The sequence below is a fragment of the Myripristis murdjan genome, chromosome 10, assembly GCF_902150065.1.
Source record: "Myripristis murdjan chromosome 10, fMyrMur1.1, whole genome shotgun sequence".
In the NCBI taxonomy this organism is placed as follows: Eukaryota; Metazoa; Chordata; class Actinopteri; order Holocentriformes; family Holocentridae; genus Myripristis; species Myripristis murdjan.
The window spans coordinates 15,982,751-16,004,078 of record NC_043989.1 but is presented as its reverse complement, the minus strand read 5'-3'; the positions used below and the strand labels follow the sequence as shown (position 1 = coordinate 16,004,078).

Below are 21,328 nucleotides of genomic sequence, written 5' to 3'. Positions count from 1 at the left end.
ATAAATGAATAGATCAAGAGGAAGTGAGGACTGCAGTCACTTTAGGGAAAATGAAGTAGAGACTTGTCTGAATCTTGGCATTCTTTCAATAGGTCTTTCCTTAGCATAGATATGATCTCATTGCCATCCGCTGTATCTTTCTACCAGGTGCGTCTCGAGTGGCCCACAGACTTAGCAGTGAACCCCATGGACAACTCTCTGTATGTTCTTGAAAACAACGTGATCCTGCGCATCACTGAGAACCACCAGGTCTGTACCCCAGGGCTTGACCAGGACTGCAAACCCCTTAGGGTGAACATGCACCATGAGATTTTGACAAGATTTAGTCCCAATTAGGCTTTCTCAAACCAATTAGAAGAATTCTGGTGTAACACTGTTTTCTCAACGAGAACCCTCTTCATAAATTTTTTTCTGGGATGGCAACGTTGCTGCTTAATTAGATCAAAGATTATTCTACTATCTTAAATCAGACTTCACTTAAAGAAAGTTTCATCTGATCAAAGTATTTTTCATCAGTATTTGAGGTAGTATTGCTCTTGTTTGGTGATGGATCTAATATTCTCTTCTGTAACTGCCCATAGGTGAGCATCATAGCAGGTCGGCCTATGCACTGTCAAGTGCCAGGTATCGACTACAGCCTCAGTAAGCTAGCAATTCACGCCGCCCTGGAGAGTGCCACAGCCATTGCTTTGTCCCACACCGGCATCCTCTACATTGCTGAGACCGATGAGAAGAAGATCAACCGAGTTAGACAGGTATGCGACAGATATACGCAGAAGTTGGGCTGACTGGTTGTTTTAGAATGATTCTGTCAGTCTGAAGTTATTTTCTTGACTAGAAAACTGACAGCACAGCTGGTCAGGCTGTGTGGGTGTTTCAGATAGTCTGAGATTGCCTCAGATCCCAAGACACTACGTTCAGTTCAGAAAATTTGATGCATATATATTTTAAATTTTACAGTCTGTTGTTTTGATAAGTCAGGAAACAAATTTATTTTGTTTTGGGTTTTTTTGTTATATAGTTTTGTTTTGGTTTTTTTATGGAGTGGCATGGAGTGTTTTTTCCATCTCATATTTGAACATCTCTCCTACTTTCTGTTTCTGTGTGTTTTCTCAGGTGAGCACTAACGGAGAAATCTCTCTGCTGGCCGGTGCTGCCTCTGACTGCGATTGCAAAAATGACGTCAACTGCAATTGTTTCTATGGTGATGATGGCTACGCCCCTGATGCTGGCCTTAACTCCCCAGCCTCCTTGGCTGTATCTCCTGATGGAACGCTCTTCATCGCTGACCTCAACAACATACGCATCAGAGCTGTCCGAGCCAATCGCCCTGGCCCAGCCGTCTCAGGTGTGGGGTTGGGAGGATCAGGGGCAGGGCAGTATGAGGTTGCATCACCAAGGGAGCAGGAGCTGTATGTCTTCAACGGGGAAGGGCTCCATATCCAGACAGTGAGTCTTGTGACTGGGGAGCCACTTTACAACTTCACTTACGGCCCTGACGGAGAGCTGGCAACACTCGTGGACAATTGCAACAACACAGTCAAGGTGAGGAGAGATGGACTAGGCCAGGGTGGAGGAGCTGGCCTGCTCAGACTGGTGCTACTACCAGAGAATCAGGTGGTGACCCTGGGACTGGACCCTACCGGGGGCCTCCGCAGCGTCTCGGCCCTCAGCCAGGAGGTGGCTTTGCTGGGTTACAGCGGCAGCACGGGCCTCCTGGCCACCAAAGCCGACGAGACTGGATGGACCACCTTCTACCAGTGAGTGTGTGATAGTGGGAAAGCTGTCTGTATGAGTGTTTTTCCTCTCAGTTGCTGCACACCCAGCACTTAGCCGATCTGGGCCCATTAAAAAAACCTGAAATTCAAAATGCATGAGCTTCGCAGCTTTTATGTTCATCATGTTTTATTGCGTTCCCTGTTTTTCTAGTGACACCCCGCACAGTGCATTGCTGCCCCCTAGTGTTAGCTTTCATAACTACAGTCAATCCCTGCAACATCGGTATACCCTTTTGTGTTCCTTTCCATAAGCATGCTGATGAGTGACAGGGGTTCTGTGTGTGAGATGTTTTTTTTTTTTTTTTTTTCATATTATTTTGGTGTGTGTGCATGCCTGCATGTGTGCGTACATGCACGGTTGCTGTGTGTATATAAACGTGCACTTCTCTCACCTATCTGCTCATGGCTATCTCCCATCTCCCAGATATGACAGTGAGGGCCGCCTGACCAATGTGACATACCCCACGGGCATGGTGACGAGTCTGCACCGCGAGATCGAACGCTCCATCACCATTGACATTGAGAGCTCTAGCAGGGATGATGATGTCACTGTCATCACCAACCTGTCCTCTGTTGAAGCCTCATACACAGTAGTGCAAGGTAGAGACACACACAGCACATGCAGAATATGCAGTGGAATATCAGCCAGATATTAGTCTTATTGGGCTTTTAAAATACCAGACTATCATTTTTAATCAGTGATGTAGTGTAACAGTGTCTGATAAAAGTACTTTCATTTCTATTCATAAATAAATGAAAATCAGTGATCATGTATATTATTCATCACTTAGTAATTATATTTGTTTATGGGAAAATTTATTATTTTACCGTAAAATATTTTCCATTGTCCCTTCATTAGTTGTATAACACTTACAATGTATGCTAGCAATTTATATCATAAAGTTATGTTCTCTAAGTTTTACATCATACATTTTTTTTAAACAAGAAGATAAACTAATTGCAAATTTTGGTCACCTGAGTCAATGTGGGTTTATTCCCCAGTAAATCCCAGATTATACATTTTATGCTTTCATTAGATACTCACGAACTCTAAAAAAAAACTATTGAGTTTTGTTTTTTAGACACCTGTAAGTGTGACTATGCAGAGGTCTAACGACTTAAATTGAATGTGTTAGAATTTTTTACCCAGTTATGTGCATACTTCAGGAGATCATTTCCTCCTTCGCCCTCATCTAACCCTCTCTCCTCCTCTTGTGGACCAAAATTACCAATATGTGGCTGTTAATCCCAGTTGGGGCTATGCTGTTTTTGAATATCATTACCGCCAAATTCATTAACTCATGTTGAGTGAATCCGTATTATCCCCCAAGCTTTCTCTCACAGGCACACACACATATGCACTTACATACATACACACACATAGCCGTCACCCATTTCCCATGATCCCTAAGCTTATTCGGTCTGTTTAGAGAACAGGAAGAAGGAGAATAATTGGCTCTCCTCCCCTGACCCCTACAAGTGGCATGACAGAAATATGAATGCAGACTGTAGACTGTAAGAAGTCTTGAAGGCCTCTGAGAATAAGTATAAGTTGTAGATGTATTCAGTGATCCACTCAAGTAGCCGGAGGAAAGGGGGAAAGTTACTCACAGAGCTGTAAGTCATTAAAGGTTTCCACTGCATTGTGTGGGTTTCAGCACAGTTCTCTGCTGACATACTCGTGTAACCATTTCTCTCTCTCTCTCTCTTTCGCTCTTTCTCCCTCTCTTCATTAACTCCTACACAGTGAATCCCCCTTAGCCCTCAAGCTCTCTCTCTCCCTCTCTCCGTCTCTCTCTCTATCTTTCCTCTTTCTCTCTCTCTGTTTTATTACAGAGATTGTTCAGATAGAGAGCAGAAGAGATTTATCTAACAGCTACTGCTGCCAAGTCAATGGAAAAAGCTTCTCTTGTCTGTTTGAGGCATTGTTAAAATGCCGCCTGGAGCTTTATTACAAATTGGCCTTATAGATTACTGTCGTTTATGGTGGGGTTTCAAGGGGAGACGCCATCTGATCCCCTCACCTTTTGTAAATGAAGTGAAAAGTCCCCCCTCTCTGCATCTGCCAGACATTTCTGGGCCAAAAAACTGTTTTATCGTAGTTTCAATCACTTCATTGTGATCAAGCCTTCTGTTTTCACACATCAGACCTAAACATTTAGCATCATCAATGGACATTTAGTCTCTTTGTATTCTTTTTTTGGGAGTGAGTCTTTTAAACACTCCAAAGGGATGTCAGTTTGGGTTGCAGCTCAAAAGGTTTTCTGCTCTCAGTTCTCTGAATTCTAAATATTTTTGAGGAAAAAAATCAAATCGGTGTTCCATAAATATTTTACTGGCATGATCTAATTTTCACTAAAGTGAACTTCCAGGTTTATGACTGTGGTGTCTCTTTACTTGATAATATTTAGCATATTTGTCTCATAGCTGATGATGCTTTTCCTAAAGTCATTCCCTTCTAACTGTGCTTCACACTTTCCGGACGTTGCCTTCTTGCTGTAATTCATGTTTATCTGTCTCCCCCTATAGACCAGGTGAGGAACAGCTACCAGTTATGCAACAATGGGACCCTAAGGGTGATGTATGCAAATGGAATGGGCATCAGCTTCCACACGGAGCCACACATCCTTGCAGGGTCTGTCAGCCCTACAATTGGTCGTAGGAACATCACCCTGCCCACTGACAATGGCCTAAACTCCATTGAATGGCGTCTCCGCAAAGAGCAGACCAAGGGCAAAGTCACAGTGTTTGGCAGGAAGCTGAGGGTAAGGCGACGTTGTTTTTGTGAGATAAACAGTGATGGCCTATATATTTTAAACACAGTTTATCTCTGCATCACAATCTGTCTACAGTGATATTCTTGGCCACTGAAAAGTATCATTAACTCTTCAAAAAGAACCTCTCTCCATTTGTCTCTTTCCTCCTTTTCTCTAGGCCCACGGACGTAACCTCCTTTCCATTGATTTTGACCGCAACACACGCACAGAGAAGATCTATGACGATCACCGCAAGTTCACTCTGCGTATCATGTATGATGCTCAGGGCAGGCCAGCCATGTGGTTGCCTAGCAGCAGCCTGGCAGTGGTAAATGTTTCCTATTCTACCACTGGACAGCTAGTTGGGCTGCAGAGGGGCAGTATGAGTGAGAGGACTGAGTTTGACCCCCAGGGACGCATCCTGTCTCGGTCTTTTGTGGACGGCAAGGTGTGGAGCTACAGTTACCTGGACAAAGTGAGTATAGGATTTCTCATTAACCTTGTCATCTAATGATCAAAAGTTACCAAGGCAAAGAAATTGCAAGAAAAGATAGTAATTTGGACCGGAGAACTGAATTGTAATGATATATCTTTTTTTATGATGATGAAGATTCAAATTAATCATCTGAGACTAAATGATTCCTAGTCATATTTCTCAAGAGGGACATCATCCATTTCCACAGAAAATCCTAAAGGGGCCGCATGGTAATGATGATATTAATTGAATCCATCTTTTGCCTTCCCTTTCTTTGTCTGCCTCTTTGCCTCCAGTCCATGGTGCTGCTCCTCCAGAGCCAGCGACAGTATATCTTCGAGTTTGACACCTCAGGTCGGGTCACGGCCGTCACCATGCCCAGTGTAGCCCGCCACACCATGTTCACACACGTGTCATTAGGTTACATCCGCAACACCTACAACCCCCCGGAGAGCAATGCCTCAATTATCCATGACTTTAGTGAGGACGGCAGACCCCAGGCCACACATTACCTAGGCACTGGCCGCCGTGTCCTTTACAAATACGGCAAGCTGGCCAAGCTGTCAGAGATTGTGTACGACAGCACTGCTGTCACTTTTGGCTACGATGAGACAGCCGGTGTGCTGAAGATGGTCAATCTGCAGAGTGGGGGCTTCTCTTGCACCATTCGCTATCGCAAAATGGGACCGCTGATTGACAAGCAGATCTACCGCTTCAGTGAGGAGGGAATGGTCAATGCCAGATTCGACTACACCTACCACGACAACAGCTTCCGCATTGCCAGCATGAAACCAGTTATCAGTGAGACGCCACTGCCTGTTGACCTCTACCGATATGATGAGATCTCTGGCAAGGTACAGAAATCTTTAATATTAAGATACATGCTTAAATGTGTTGTGTTTTCAGTGGAAGCACACAGAAAATTGCACAATAAAAACTGCAAAGATCTGTAATGCTGGGGCAGAAATATATTGGGGGTGTAACTTGAATTGTGTTTTGAGCAGCGGTTACTGAACTACTCCATAGCAGCACCATGTGCACAAGAGCTTGGCTTGCAAAACAAAATCTTTGTGCTTTCCATTTGGAAAGTGTACTTTCTTTGGCTGCCAGCAGACTTTTCTTAAAACTTCTCAATTTCTCTTGTAGGTGGAGCACTTTGGAAAGTTCGGGGTCATTTACTACGACATCAATCAAATCATCACCACAGCCGTTATGACACTGAGTAAGCATTTTGACACCCACGGGCGCATCAAGGAGGTCCAGTATGAGATCTTCCGTTCACTTATGTATTGGATGACAGTGCAGTATGACAGCATGGGACGGGTGGTGAAGAGAGAGCTAAAAATTGGGCCCTACGCCAACACCACTCAGTACCGCTATGAATACGATGGAGATGGACAGCTCAGCGGTGTCAAGGTGAATATTTTGTGTGCAAAGAGTGGATATTTTGTGGATTCACTGTATGTCTTTTCTACATAGGACAAAGTGTCTTTGAGCAAGTCACTGAATCATTGCAAACCTCGCTGATGCCTTATGCAGTGAAAAGAGAGTTCACTTGATTGAATTTTTTATTTCTTTTATTTATTTAAATTATTTTACACAATGATTTAGTGTCCTTCATTTTGTTGCAACCACTACTTCACATTACTAGATATAGTTTCGTTTATATGGTCAATATGGGAGATTTATTGTTGATTCATGGCTTTTAAACTCATCCTCCTGTCCAGGTGAATGACTGGTCAACGTGGCGCTACAGCTACGACCTGAACGGTAACCTCCATCTGCTGAATCCCGGAAACAGCGCCCGCCTCATGCCACTCCGCTATGACCTCCGAGACCGCATCACTCGTTTGGGAGACGTCCAGTACCGCCTGGACGAGGACGGTTTCCTCAGCCAGCGTGGTTCCGACGTCTTCGACTATAACTCTAAAGGTCAGCTGTTGAGGGCTTACAACCGAGGACCAGGTGGCTGGAGTGTCCAGTACCACTATGATGGGCTGGGCCGCAGGGTGTCTACTAGGAACAGCCTGGGACAGCACCTTCAGTTCTTCTATGCTGACCTCAACCACCCCGCCAGGGTCACACACATCTTCAACCATTCTAGCTCTGACATCTCCTCACTCTACTATGACCTGCAGGTAGGCGTGAATGCGTGGAGATATCTACATAGATTGGTTGATTAATGTTGCATTTAAAGCAGCACAACTGTAAGTGATGGTTAAAACTCATTCATTGACTCTGTCGCATATTCAGGGCCATCTGTTTGCAATGGAGGTGAGCAGTGGAGAGGAGTATTACATAGCATCTGACAACACCGGCACACCGCTAGCTGTTTTCAGCAGCAATGGACAAATGATCAAACAGGTAAGGCGCTAAGCATTTTTGAATCACTTAACCTGCTATCACTTGAGTAGCTTTAGGTCTAAGAAAATTGTGTCATTCCCCTTGTTTTTCCAATAAACAAATAAAAAAATGTTGGAAACACAAAGAAAGATGGAAAGCATGATGGTTTTAGTCACTAGGGAGATTGTCCTTCAACTGAAAGGCCAAAGTGCATGCCTCCGTTACAGCATGCTGCCACCCTGCTGAATTGTCCTTTAGCAAGGAAACTCTTAACAGGTGGAGCGACAATGTTCCGCATTTGACCCTGTGCTCTGGCATTTCTATTTGCCAGTTTCACCAAAAGCAAACTGAGTGTGTTTGTGTCATTCAGGTCCAGTACACAGCCTATGGAGAAGTGTACCTGGACTCTAACCCAGAGTTCCAGTTGGTGGTCGGGTTCCACGGTGGTCTCTATGACCCCTTGACAAAGCTGGTCCACTTCACCCAGCGGGACTATGACGTTTTGGCGGGACGCTGGACCTCACCCGACTATGGTATCTGGCCGAAGATCGGAAAAGACCCTGCACCGTTCAACCTGTACATGTTCAAGAACAACAACCCCCTCAGTGACATGCTGGATGTCAAGAACTATGTCACCGGTAAATTAAAACAGAATGATTTATTAATACGGTGCACATGCCGTATTCTGTTTGTTTTCTATTATACAGCCAATAACAGTATACTAAAAGTGATGGAATATAGATTGAAAATTCTCCATTTATCTGCAAACAAACAAACAAAAAAAACCTTCCCACTGTAAATATGGTTAATGTTTTCCATCAAAATGTTGGAGTAAAGATAAATTCTCAGAAGGTATGCAGATCAGGCAGACGGCAGGTCAAGCTGAGTTTAGTTCAGTCAGTGCTGAACTTAGTGTTCTGAAATGATTACAGTGTCACTTCCTAATTCCTAATAAAATTTCACAGTCAAGAGAAAACAACAGTGGAGCCAAAAGAGGCCAAGACAGTTTATGCAAAGAACTCTGTGTCCTTTGGATGACACAGTAGCTGACAGCTATACACTGCACCGGCTGAGTCATTAAAGATATCCACTTTCTCATCCCTCCAGTGTTTTCTGATAAAAATGACTCATTTTTCTGCCGTGTTTAACTTTGTCATTCAGCTTGGTAATTTCCCTCTTATCTGCTGCTTTAGATGTGAAGAGCTGGCTGGTGATGTTTGGCTTCCAGCTCAGTAACATAATCCCAGGGTTCCCTCGCCATTCCCTCTACTTTGTAGAGCCTCCATATGAACTGCAGGCCACCCAGCACTGTGAGAATGGACAGGTATGTAACAACAGGACTTAACAGCCACTTCACATGGTAATGAAGAGGGTCTGTTCATCATCCAAATCAAACATTAAACAATGAAATTCAGCATTAACCCAGCAAGTATGTTACTGGTGAAAAAAACAGAACACAATAGCCATAAACCAGGCTAATGTTTACAAGTTGGACTACCAGTAAATTTTCTTGTTTTATACAGTGATTGCTAACACATTATTGTCTCCTCTTATAAAATGATTGTTCACCTCTCTCCAACTTTCTCATGTAGCTTATCACAGGTGTGCAACAGGCAGCAGAGCGCCACAACCAGGCCTTCATGGCCTTGGAGGGTCGTCTGCTCAACAAGGAACGTCGTGGACGCAAGGACAAGCCTGGCCACTGGTTTGGCACCAGCACTCCCATCATAGGCCGTGGAGTGATGCTGGCACTGAAGGAGGGCCGCGTGGTGGCTGGAGTGTCAGCCATGGCCAGTGACGATAGCCGTAAAGTGGCTTTAGTGCTCAACGGTGCCCTCTACCTAGATGGTACACATTACACCCTGGACGGCAAGGACTGTCACTTCTTTGTGAAAGTGGGCTCTGCTGACAGTGACCTGTTGGCCCTGGGGCTCACTAATGGGCGCAAGGCACTGGAGAGTGGCATCAATGTAACAGTGAGTGGTCGTTCAAGGAGAGGAGCAACTGTGGAGTTTGCAGTTCCCTCATTAGCGCTGAGCATTCGCTATGGGCTTGCCCTGGATGTAGTAGATGAAGAGAAGGTAAGACTGTTGGAGCTGGCCAGGCAGAGGGCACTGGCTGGAGCCTGGGCCAGAGAGCAGCAGAGGGCCAGGGACGGAAAGGAGGGTAGTCGCCTGTGGACGGAGGGGGAGAGACAGCAACTTCTAACAACAGGCAGAGTGCAGGGCTATGACGGCTATTATGTACTGCCTGTGGAGCAGTACCCAGAACTGGCTGACAGCAGCAACAACATCCAGTTCCTTAGACAGAACGAGATGGGCAAGAGGTAACAGCCCACCTGAACTTGTTTAAAGGGCAGACTCACTCTTCCCTTTCTCCTACTTTCACTTTCCCTTGACCCTGGTCCCTTTCCCACCCAGCCTCCTTGCCCCTACTCCTCTCAAAACCCACGGAGAATTAACCAACAAACGGGGTTACTCACGGAACGCTGCAGGGACTTTTGAAAAGAATGACTTATCAGAAAAAAAACTGTTATTGTTAATTTTACTGCCACAGGCAAAAAATTTAAAATTTCTTTAAAGCTGTCAAGCGTTTCTTTTTTTGAAAACAAACTGAACAACTGAGAAAGCACTGATGAACTTTGAGAACTGTTGCTTAATGAATAAGAAGATTCCCCTTTTTAAAAAAGATATTGATATTTTCACCCATATTTTTTGGGTCACACTGAGAGCGGCCATGACAGCTACTGAACACATGGTGGAGTTGTGCTGCGCTGAGTTCTGCGGTGAAGGCTTGTCTCTAATAGAAACTGAAGGCAAAGGGACCAAAATGGAGGCAAAGCCACCCCAGATTCCAGCCAGCCACAACTACGGAGCAAAAGAGGACATCAGAAACAGCGACAGACAACAAAATGTAAAAGGCCGTCCAATACTATGAGTCATCTCCCTGTCTCAGGCCTCCCATTGTCCACCATGGACCTGTCCTCTGCTGCTGAGGCAGCATATATCCAACCAAGCAACACACACAAGCTACAGGCATCCTTGAACAAAATCAAGAGTTATTAATGAACTTCAAAAAAAAAAAATGAACTTTTTAAAAAAAACACTGTTTAAAAAATGATGGCTATATTTGTGGACAGTGGTATCACACAGCATTGTTTTATTTTGAAATGGGGAGAAGAATCATATTACTACATATGTGTCAGACTACACTAAATTTCAGGATGTTGCGTATACTGTAGATGCCGTAGTTTTGTACGTTTCAGTCGCGGTAGAATTGTGAGACTTTCACCAAGGCACTTCTGTACAGAACGATCAAAAACACCCCTCACAAAGTCCTGAAAACATGCTAAGTTAGTATCAAGAGCTATTTATTTTACTTTATTCTTTTTTTATTTATTTATTATTCTTAGTACTATATGACAATCATGACAGAGTCACCAGTTGTATTCAAAATGAACATTAGCGGATGAGTTTATTTTCTTTTGTAAAATATGTAAGAAATGTTCATTTTGTTTTTGTATTAATTTCAGTTTGCTGCCAGGGCAAATAATAGTCACTCTCAAAAAGAATAATTTATGTAATAAAGTGTTTTAAAAACGGTTTATACTTTAAATAAAGTCTTTAAAACTGTGAAATCTGTTTTTTCGAAATATATCTCGATGTACAGTGTATAGACCTACCTTTATGCAGCACAGTAGAATATTGTTCAGAATATCAAGTTTTATATTTCTAAGAGGAAGTGGCTTGTAATGTGCGAAATCTTTAGCTGGTCTTACTACTCTAGAGTTTTGTGACACTCTAATATTCCATATCTACAATATCAATCCCCAGTTTGTTGTTTTGACTGTTTTTTGTTTGGAAGCAGAGATATTACTGTCCTAGATCCCAACAGCAGTAGCAGTAATGGATCCCTCTCACTGTGAAGAGACTCGTGCTGGATGTCATAATGTACCAAATCAGTATTATCGAAGGATGATTCTTTACATTCACTGAAACGAGACTCTTCTGAGAACCTTATCAATAAAAAATACTTGTTTACTTCAACCATGTCGCAGTTTCCTTCCACTTGCATCCTTTTTTTTATGTGTACCTGCTTTTGATGAGCATTTGTATGCTATTCAATTCCATCTAAGTGCTGTGAATGACTTATACATTCATCCTGACTGCACTTCAAAGAACTCCTCCATACTTGTTAATGGTTGTGGTTATGCTGGAAAGCTCCACTCATATTCAGATGTATTCTTTATTGTCCTCTGTAGAGACAATTTTCTCTCACAGTGTGTACACAAGTAACATTCACAACAGGGTATAAACAAGATCATCACAACAACACAATTCTGTCAGAGTGGGGAGACCAATTATTTTAGAAAATATCTTAGTCATTTTCAGCTCGTTTCCATTGATGAGGGTGGGCGTGGTGAAATAGCAGGTGGCACAGTGCAGTAGGATGGGTTAAATAATACTGCAGTAGAGAAGGAGGAGGAGGTTTGATTGAGAGTCCCAGGTTTGCGGATGGCAAAGTGTTTGTTGGCAGTGTTTATGGATGTCTGTGACATGTTGATCCAAGTTCAGTTTATTCTCCAGGATGATGCTGAAGTTCTTCAAGCTCTTTAACATCTCCACGGGTAGGCTGTTGAAGGATGTGGAGCAGTGACAGATGGTGAGTTTATTGTAGGTGTCAAAGATGACTTCCTTCATCTTGGTGACATTAAGTAGGAGGTGACTATCTGTGCACCCCTGGGTGAAGTGTGCAACAGATTGTTGGTAGGCTGTTACTGACTCACTGTCTGTTAGGAGACCGAGTATGGCTGTGTCATCAGCAAAACTGAAGTATTTTTTAATGGAGGAGGGGCTAAGACACTTTTTCAAACTCCGGTTAAACACTTTATTTGTTAATCAGTCATTAACTTGTATCAGTTACAAACTGAGCTCTTGATTCTTTTAACCTATAAGTGAGGCCTACAAGTGAGGCTGGTGCTTACATGGAACAACCCGTTTTCCTCTTGCCAAACACATAGCTCATATTTCTGCCCATGAGGGTCAATATACTGACAATAGTAGTAAATTGTGAGGTACCATCAAGTAGTCACTGAGATTTAATATGTCCCAGTCCCAGATGCCTATATTCATATGGTTTTCTTGGTTGAATTCTCATCAAGAGGACTGCTTTACTAGTGCCTGCAACTCAGTGTTTCCTCGGGTACATCAGGATGCGGGTATGTGAAGCACTTCATAAAGCACAGTTTATAGAATTATCATTGTAGTGAAATTAGTCTTCTTTGTGTATTTTGTCAATATTGTTAGGAAGGTAGCTATGTTGTAAACACCATCCTGTTCCAGCTGTGTCACCTCCCACTGTGTTATAAATAGATACTTGGATGCAGCCAAGCCCAACAGCTATGGTATACTGATCTATACTCTTGCCTTTGGTAACACCTCTCTCTCTCTCTCTCTCTCTCTCTCTCTCTCTCTCTCTCTCTCTCTCTCTCTCTCTCTCTCTCTCTCTCTCTCTCTCTCTCTCCCTCTCTCTCTCTCTCACACACACACACAGCTAACATGGCTACAAAAAAAAACATAAAAATGCTGACTCTTGTGGGGATAAACTGTTTTAATGCAAGATTCTCATCGAAAGCAAAAGGCATCTAACAAGTCATTTGGTTTTATTTGTTTTGCAATCAACATATTTTTCCCATATTTTCAGTTTCACTTCCAAGGAATGTGAGCATTAAAAAAATAATATTGAAATCATTTTTTATATCAGGGTTACCATGGAAAAACATTGCAGCCATTAAATGTTACATAATTAAACATAAATCACTGTCATCCTTAAAAATGCATTCTATTTATTGTCATATGATTCACCTGAAATATACCTCAGCAAAAAGATCTGTGCAAATAAAAGGGATATATTTCAAGCATCAGCTTTTTAAGAGGACCCCATAGCTTAATGGCATTCAGGGGTCTTGGTGTGGGTTTGGGTTAAAGGGTTGGCCTTGGGGATGGGAAGTAGCATTGATGGAATGGAGGGGGTGGGGGGTTGGGGTTGCTTGAGAGATGGCCGGAGGGGTAGGCAGGAGTAGAATCTTACAGAGGTAATAAGATCATAAAGTGCCAAAGGATAGCCTCTCACCAGATGAGCCTGAGATCCAAGTATGTGTGTGTATGTGTGTCTTGTATGTACTTGTGCGTGAGCATTAGTGAATGAGCGTGGGTGCATGTGTGCAACATGACACTTGACGCTTTTTTTGGTGTGTTTATCTGCCTTGTCTGCGCTGTGCTGTGCTGTGCATGTGCATGTGCATGTGCCGTGTGTTGTGTGTTGGTGTAAGATTACAATACAGAGCCTGAGATTTAGGGTATGCTTAGAAGCTTGGTTACAAGCTGCTACAGAGTACCCCTAGACAGGGTCAGTCAGTGCTGAGGACTTCACATCAAGGAAGAGCAGGGACTCTGGGAAGAGACTTGTAGACTTCCATGTGGGACTGAGAAGCGGCTTTATTTATAGACGAGCAAAAAAAAACTTGGGAGAGGAAACGGGCTAAGGACTGTAAGGGAGTACAAGGTTTAAGGCGGGGGAGGTTGATGGGGTGGTGGGATTCGAGGCACAGAAACTGAGCAGGGGGTAATGAGGTCAACAGTTGGGGAATAATGTTATGTCAGCATGTCCCAGAGACAGCAGCAACACAGAGCTGTCCAGCAGGCTGTCAGACATGTGTCTCCTGTGTCATCTCTCCTCCTATCTTCCACCACGTACACTAAAAGGAGAGGCAGAGAGAGAGAGTGTGAGTGAGAGGAGGAAAGAAGAAAGGCAAGATGGAGGAGGTGGCAAGGGATGAGGGAGGGCAGAAGGCAGCAAGGAGTGAGATAGAGAGGAGGAGGGGAGGATGAAAAATAGAGGAGAATTTCAGCAACACAGTTAGTGATTCTTTCTCTGAGATTACATAAAACCAGCATTAGTTCTCTGAATTACGCATGTAATTTCCAGCAGTGACTTATAGTTTAACCACAGCTCCTACAATTTTTCCTCTCATTACTTTTTCATAATGAGAGATGCACGTCACCGTGGTAATGCCATAGCAGCCAAGATCAGACACCATTATTGATGAGCAACATTCTCACTACTTGAGGCATCACTGGGTAAATGAGATGAGGCCTTGTGGGCCTACATACACACATGCATTACCTTTAATTACAAATGCTGTCAAAGAAATGTATGGTACTGACTTTATTTTCAGTGGGTATGTCTAATGAGTGAAATAATTATATTACCTAGGCTATATGTTGAATTTACCATATGTTAAAGACTAACCAACAAGTCAAGCAAAGACCATTATTGTTCCCCTGAACAAACACATCTCCATTTCCTTGTGTTTGTGATTAATCATTCATGCAGAGGGAAACACTCATCCAGCTTTTAACAGCCGGTCAGGGCGTAGGTGAGTGTGTTACCAAGGTAACCAGCTCCTGGTCAATAGATAAAGAGACGCTAGCTGGCCACTTATCATACTGAACTCTGATAATAATATGACAATAATTTAAACTGGTTAATGATTAGCCATGTTAAATAATGAGGTGTTCTGTCAAAATGACTCAAGGCCAGAATTTCAGTGGTAGAACATATTCCTTTGATCAGCCAAAAGAGGCTTATCTTAAGCCAGTTGTGAGAGCAAGTAACTTCAGATAAGCCTTACTTCCCTGCCTGCCTTTATACATAAAGGTGATGGCTATGCGCTCTGGAAGCATAAGGAAGGCATGCTCTCTTTGCATATTCAGTTTGAATAATTTCCAACTTAATACCTGCTTGTCAGATGACAGCTTTTACCACAGTTTACAGCAGAGCTGCTCAGCTAAGAGTTGCTGCAAGATTTGCTATGCAGTAACACGCACTTCATCCTTCACCTGGCTTGATATCACACTTTTTAATCCTTGGTTGGTGAGTCTATCCAATGGCAGTTATTGCATTTTGTAGTGCCAGCCAACTATCTTTAGTCACTAAAGCATTTCCCACATCATCAGCAGCCTTCCAACTGACCACATTTTGTTCCCACAGCTTTTTAGGGACGACAACCAATTCAGGAGCACATAATTGCATCAATCTCTTTTGTATGGTAGTACCCACCTGTGTTTTTGGGAGCTTCCCCATACATGGGCCCAGGAGGTGGACCCCCCTGCCAGCCAAACTGTGGCTGTCCGGGGTATCCATTATAAGGTGGTTGTCCTGGGCCAGGATATGGGCCCCCGGGGCCCATGGGTCCAGCAGGGTAATTAGGGTAGGCTGGATTAGGCTGTTCCATGTTAACAGGGTATCCCTGAGGAGGATAGCCCTGAGGAGGATAACCTTGTGGGGGATGGCCCTGGGCTGGGTAGCCTGGAGCGGTGGGGCCAGGGCCCGGATATGGAGGAGGCTGCTCAAAATTCATCTGTGGGCAATAACCTGAATGAAACAAAGAGGAGAGAGACGGTGGAGATGAACATAATTACCATTGTTTTGATGTTAGTAAGCCTGTTCAGTCAAAGTAAATATTCAGATGACAGATATGTGTCCTATGGGTGTGACAATACCAATGCTGATGTCACACATGGGACCAAAACTGCATAATAAAATTTAATATTAAAAAAACACATGTAACATGTTGGAAATCAGAGCAAAAGCAGCTTAACCTGTGGCTCAATCGTTTAGTAAAAGTCATATATCAGATGAGCGCTTGGTATTAGTATTGGCCATGGAAAAGTGGTATCACTGTACCCCTGTGTATGTGTGCATGCCCACAATTCAGCATGGATTCAGCCTCTAGAGTCACATTAGTCAATTCCTCTGAGTCCTGACAGAGTTGCACAACATTTTCAGCACGGCACCAACGTGATGCAATTGTTGCCCAGAACACCACCATATCTACCAATCATGTCTCTTGCCACCTCAAGCATAGTGCATTCTAATGTGGCAAATAATCCTGGTTTCTACAGACAAGCCTAGCCTATAGTATGTGGCCAAAGTCTCTCTGGATGGAGCTGAAAGAGGATGTCTTAAATTTCAATCAGCAGGGGCATCCCACTGGCTCACCTGGTACCTGATGTACCATGTATTAGGGCTAATTCCAGACTGAGCCCTTTGTTGCATGTCATCCCCTTTCTCTCCACTGTCTTTTCTGTCTCTCTCTTTATTGTCACTATCCCAATAAAAGCAAAATGGCAAATAACAAAAAAAATATATAAACTTAAAAAATAATCCTCATACAACAGTCATCAGCTGTATCAGAGATAAACTAAACATCATTATCTTAGTGTGCACACAGAAGCTTTACAAATAGAGGAGGTGTCCTCAGGGTGTGACAAGGTAATACAAGCCAAATAAGCCTTGACAAAGAAAGAAAGAAAGAAAGACAGGGGAGAGAGAGAGAGAGAGAGAGAGAGAGAGAGAGAGAGAGAGAGAGAGAGAGAGAGAGAGAGGTGTTACCAAAGGCCCAGGCTGTAACACCACACTTGGTATTTTGTCTTTATTCAGTAACAGAAAGGCAATACAAGCTATCACAACACCGCACCACAACTGCATTTTGACTAGAGATCGTCTTTCTTGGTGGCTATCTATTAATATGATGCTTTTTTCCCCTAATGTCAAAAATGAACACTTTGAAAATACTGAATATTTAATTTTACTTTCAACAACTGTGTGCTCAGTGATGTACAAACCAAAACACTCAAAAGAAACCAGAGTGGTGAATGCTAGTTTTATTAATGTTTTGATTCAATTTCTTCTGACAACTTCAAAAACAAAATCTTCAAGGCTGTCCCGACAAAGTTGGAGAGTTATGTCCTTTGGTCAACATCTGCAGTAAACATTCAACACTTACACTAGTAAGCAGTTTTACAGTTCAGTATTCACGACTTGACACCCAAATTTCCCAATGCCATGCTGTCCATCCACACTGTCCAGGTGCCATTTTAAACATGAGGCTATTTCAAAGTGAATATTTGTGATCAAATTAGTGCCTGTGAGCAATTTCTTCTGACCTAGCGTTCTTGTGAAAAAGAAAGTGCATTCCCCAACCACGCTCTGATGGCCTCTGATGAGGTAGATTCCAGTCTATCACCATAACCCACATACTGCCCTGTGTTACCCAAGCTCCCGTTGTAGAAATACCACAACAGGGGAAAGTGGGCCACAAAGAGAGAACAGTGTGCTGCAACTGTTCTAGCCTTCCCAGGATCCCTCTGTCGCTCTGTATATGTACACTATAAACACCTAAATAGGACACCAACCCCCTTCTGTTCACACTCTACATATGCCGAGGTTTCACATCCAAGAAAAGCAGTAATACTCAGAATGCGCTTGGCCTACGCTTCTCAAATTGTTAGACAGGACACCCTTTGGCATTGCTTTAATCTGCAGATTGCAACACAGATAAAAAAGTACATGTGCTTGTTATCAACATTCTGGTCGGTACAAATGTCTAATGTATTGTAATTACATAACAACCTCTTTACAGTTAAATAAAAAAATTGCCTGATCTCTTGGACGGCCTTATTTTGGTCATAAAATGAATAACAATGGTTTATGCCGGCTCTTGTGTAATGGCTTATACAAGGAGAGAGGACACTGAATGGGTTTTACACTAAGTTACTGAATAAGTTACTAAGTTACAGCCCAACAAGGAATTGAGAGAAACTAAACTGTTAATGGTGTATTTCTATTCTAACATAGTTATGTCCCTCTTTTTTAAAGTAGCCATGAGCTATTGTGTTTGTGCAGTGCTAATGACAAGCTGGCTAAATGTTTCACCACCTGAGTGTTTAAACTCCTGGCAGATGGCAAGTACTTGGTAACTATGGCTACTCAGCTCCCTGAGAAACAGAGGACATCCTGGTGCTTTTTTTTCTTCCTTCCTTCCTTTCTTTCTTTGTTTCTTTCTTTCTTTCTTTATTAAGGATCATGTGTGCACATCTATTCACACACATACTCATTTACTAACACTGCTCAGTCACTCAGACTTACCACAGTGAGTGTATGCTACTTGTGCCCTTACAACAAAGACCCATCCTGGGTTTCTTTAAACAAAACCTTACAAAGAATTAGTCATATTTGATCAGTAAAGGTGTAAGCAACAGTTCTGCCCCATCAAAAGGGGCCTTGCAATCACTGTACCCAAACAGATCTTCATCAGTCTTTGGCCTCAGCTTTAGTTTTGAAGTGAGTTACAGGCCTTGACTGCTTTGCATGTGTCCATGTTTGCTCTGTGTATGTAAGTTTGCATGTGTGTGTCATTTGTTTGGGATGTTTCTGTTGGTCGGCCAGAATAAATGAGCGAGTCCAGACAATTTGTTTCCACAACAATACCACAATGATATCACACACAGTCACAGACATAGATGCACAAACAGAGTCATGTCCCACTGCTTTACAAAGAATTAGCTGTCTTATATATATGAGGTTCATGTCATTGTATAAAAAGAGGAACTAAATTTAAAATTTGAAAAAAAAAAAAAAAAAAAAAAACCTTTCAAATTTATCAGGAAGTTGAAACATAAACTAAAAAAAAGTAAACTAAAATAGGATGTGATCTAGGGCAAATGTCAGAAAACCCATTCATGGATGCTGCTTTTACATTTAAAGTATCCATTCACAGGTATCAAATATTCAGTATCACTCTTCGTGATGTTGTGAAAACTTGTATGTATGAAGAAATGCCCATAATATTATTACAAGAGGAATTACAACAGATACTTTGTTTAAATTTCACCTTTCCTCAATCAAAATTGCATATTATCTTTTTTTAAACTTACAATTTATCAAATTAAAACCAACTCCATGTTGATCTAATTGTCTTGTATACTGAAAGAGCTTCATCGACAATGTTTTTCTTGAGACCATGTAACTGGAATGAACAGAATTGCCATATCTATCAAATCAGCACCCTTGAGTGGTCATTTAATTGTTTCATTTCAAGATGGCTGCCACACAATGTTTGATGATGTCATGGAAAACACAACTGAAACTCAGGGAAAATGTGTTGCTGTGGCCATGGCATCACACTGATGGCAGCCATGTTGAACATGACACCTCTGGGTGCCTCATGCACAGTCCACAGCGCTCATTTACGATGCCTGGAATAATTGTACGGCAGCCATCTTAAAGTGAACCAAAAGAAATTACCTTAGCCTTTACAGGGTCTATTTCTGTGGGAGAGAGGTGTTTTTTTTCTCTGTCTCAATGCCCTTCAGGTGAGCTGTCCATGACATGTATGGCCCAAGTAAAGCCTGTTTACATTCAGTCTCTTTCTACAGACATCAGGACACAAAGAGAGCGGCTGTGCATAAGACGCCCCACTGGCCCTAATTAAGAAGCAACAATCAGAGCCATCACATGGAATCACGCACGCAGAGACGCACACGCGCTCACACACACACACACACACACACACACACACACACACACACACACACACACACACACACACACACACACACACACACAATGACTGAGCTTAATGATCACGACAGGTATAATACAAAACAGTGGAAATGGTCCTTTGTTTTGCCATCATATCTATCACTGAGTTGTAGCCTAATTCCCCACCTCATTTACATGAAATCTTTGCAACAACTACAAACAAAAACAGCGCATTGATATTTATGCTCAAAACGTCCATTTCAGTCATTTGAAACTGCTTCCTACACAATTATTAATGTCTACTCTATTTGTATATTATTATTAACTGCAGTAGTCTCGTTGTTGCGGTTATTATTAGTGTTAGTATTAGTATTAATGCTAGTATTAGTATCATCAATATTATTATTAGCGTGTAGGTTATATAGCCATAGCTTATCATTACAACACGTACTACTATAACATTATACTCCTAGGCTACATGAGCTAAATACAGGTCGCACCTGCAGGCCACGGCCCAATAAACCCTGTCGAGTTGCAGTTTTCTAACCCCCTAAGTTCATCACGACTATGCTCATAAAAACAGAAAATGTAACTAACGGACAGGTGTAGACCACCTACCTCAGAATAAATAGTATCCTTGTTTGTTGAAAAATGGCAGGACCCTCCGCTATGAAGGCACGCCGTTCAATTTTAAATATTTATTTTTATTTGTACCGCAATGAGCGACCCTCTCGTCTCAAAAAAACCCCAGTGCCTATCTGCTGTACGGGAAACCGTGACGTCACTCCAACAGCAAGGCACGGGGTGTGCTTGTTAGGGGCAAAAAAAAAAAAAAAAAATCCTCATTGCTTTCCATCGCTCGACACGCGATTGGCTCTTGTGACACCCGCTGTCGAAATCCTCCAATCGTGAGCAAGAACGATGACTCGGTGCTGATAAACGTCAAAGGAAACGGTGACTCCTGATCGTTTGACTGGATAAAACATTAGACATCCTAAAACCCGTGACGAAATACAGGCTACATTAAACTGGAGAGGAGAGCAAGTGAGTGACTAATCCTCGTTAATCATTAGACACAGTTAGAGGCTGGTAAAATTTGCCCTTGGAATTTGATTTAATTTAATAACCATTGTCAGCCGGAAAAAAATATGTGGCAACCTTTGCACGCTCCAAATCAGAGCTGCTTTTGTGTTTTCAAAACAATAAAAGCTAAAGCAGTGTCTTGACTACTTGCATGTGTTTCAGTTATCCAGTTAGTCTCGCAGTGCTGTGGTACTGCAGTTAAAAGACAGTGCAGGGTGTCGTTTTGATTTCCCCCCGGCAGATGGCAGACAAGCCCCAGTCTATTTTTCTATTTGGCCCGTTGCTGTTAGGCATTGTGGTACACTGGGAGAGGGAAACTGGTTTGTGTTATTAAGGCTATTGTGTTTGTCTGCGTCTGTCCTGTTTGGTTTGTCTGGCAGTCATACTTGTTTTTCCTTTTTCAGGGCAAACATTTTAACAAGAAGAGTCGGGGTAAACACAGGTGCTACTAATGACATTCAATGAGGATCCTCTTGATTTAGGTAACATAGTAGAAAAGAGATTAT

General features: G+C 42.6%; 2 protein-coding genes across 2 annotated transcripts in view; one reads left to right on the top strand and one right to left on the bottom strand.

Moving 5' to 3' along the window:
- Positions 1-10,458, top strand: part of tenm2a (teneurin transmembrane protein 2a) — a 167,369-nt gene extending 156,911 nt beyond the window's left edge. Inside the window, exons 24-36 of the mRNA XM_030062014.1 lie at positions 148-249; positions 582-755; positions 1,117-1,760; positions 2,203-2,378; positions 4,308-4,543; positions 4,713-5,009; positions 5,306-5,863; positions 6,156-6,425; positions 6,737-7,147; positions 7,263-7,373; positions 7,723-7,990; positions 8,546-8,676; positions 8,945-10,458. Of these exons, the coding sequence (XP_029917874.1) occupies positions 148-249; positions 582-755; positions 1,117-1,760; positions 2,203-2,378; positions 4,308-4,543; positions 4,713-5,009; positions 5,306-5,863; positions 6,156-6,425; positions 6,737-7,147; positions 7,263-7,373; positions 7,723-7,990; positions 8,546-8,676; positions 8,945-9,682 (4,116 nt within the window). The 3' untranslated portion in view covers positions 9,683-10,458. The remainder of the gene's footprint in view (positions 1-147; positions 250-581; positions 756-1,116; positions 1,761-2,202; positions 2,379-4,307; positions 4,544-4,712; positions 5,010-5,305; positions 5,864-6,155; positions 6,426-6,736; positions 7,148-7,262; positions 7,374-7,722; positions 7,991-8,545; positions 8,677-8,944) is intronic.
- Positions 10,459-12,942: 2,484 nt separating this feature from the next.
- LOC115366696 (cysteine-rich and transmembrane domain-containing protein 1) lies at positions 12,943-20,497 on the bottom strand. The gene is made up of 3 exons (XM_030062268.1): positions 20,358-20,497; positions 15,474-15,788; positions 12,943-14,109 (listed from the first exon to the last, which is right to left on the bottom strand). The coding sequence occupies exons 2-3, from the start codon at positions 15,772-15,774 to the stop codon at positions 14,006-14,008; spliced, it is 405 nt and encodes a 134-aa protein (XP_029918128.1). The 5' UTR covers positions 15,775-15,788; positions 20,358-20,497; the 3' UTR covers positions 12,943-14,005.
- Between the last annotated feature and the right edge of the window lie 831 nt (positions 20,498-21,328).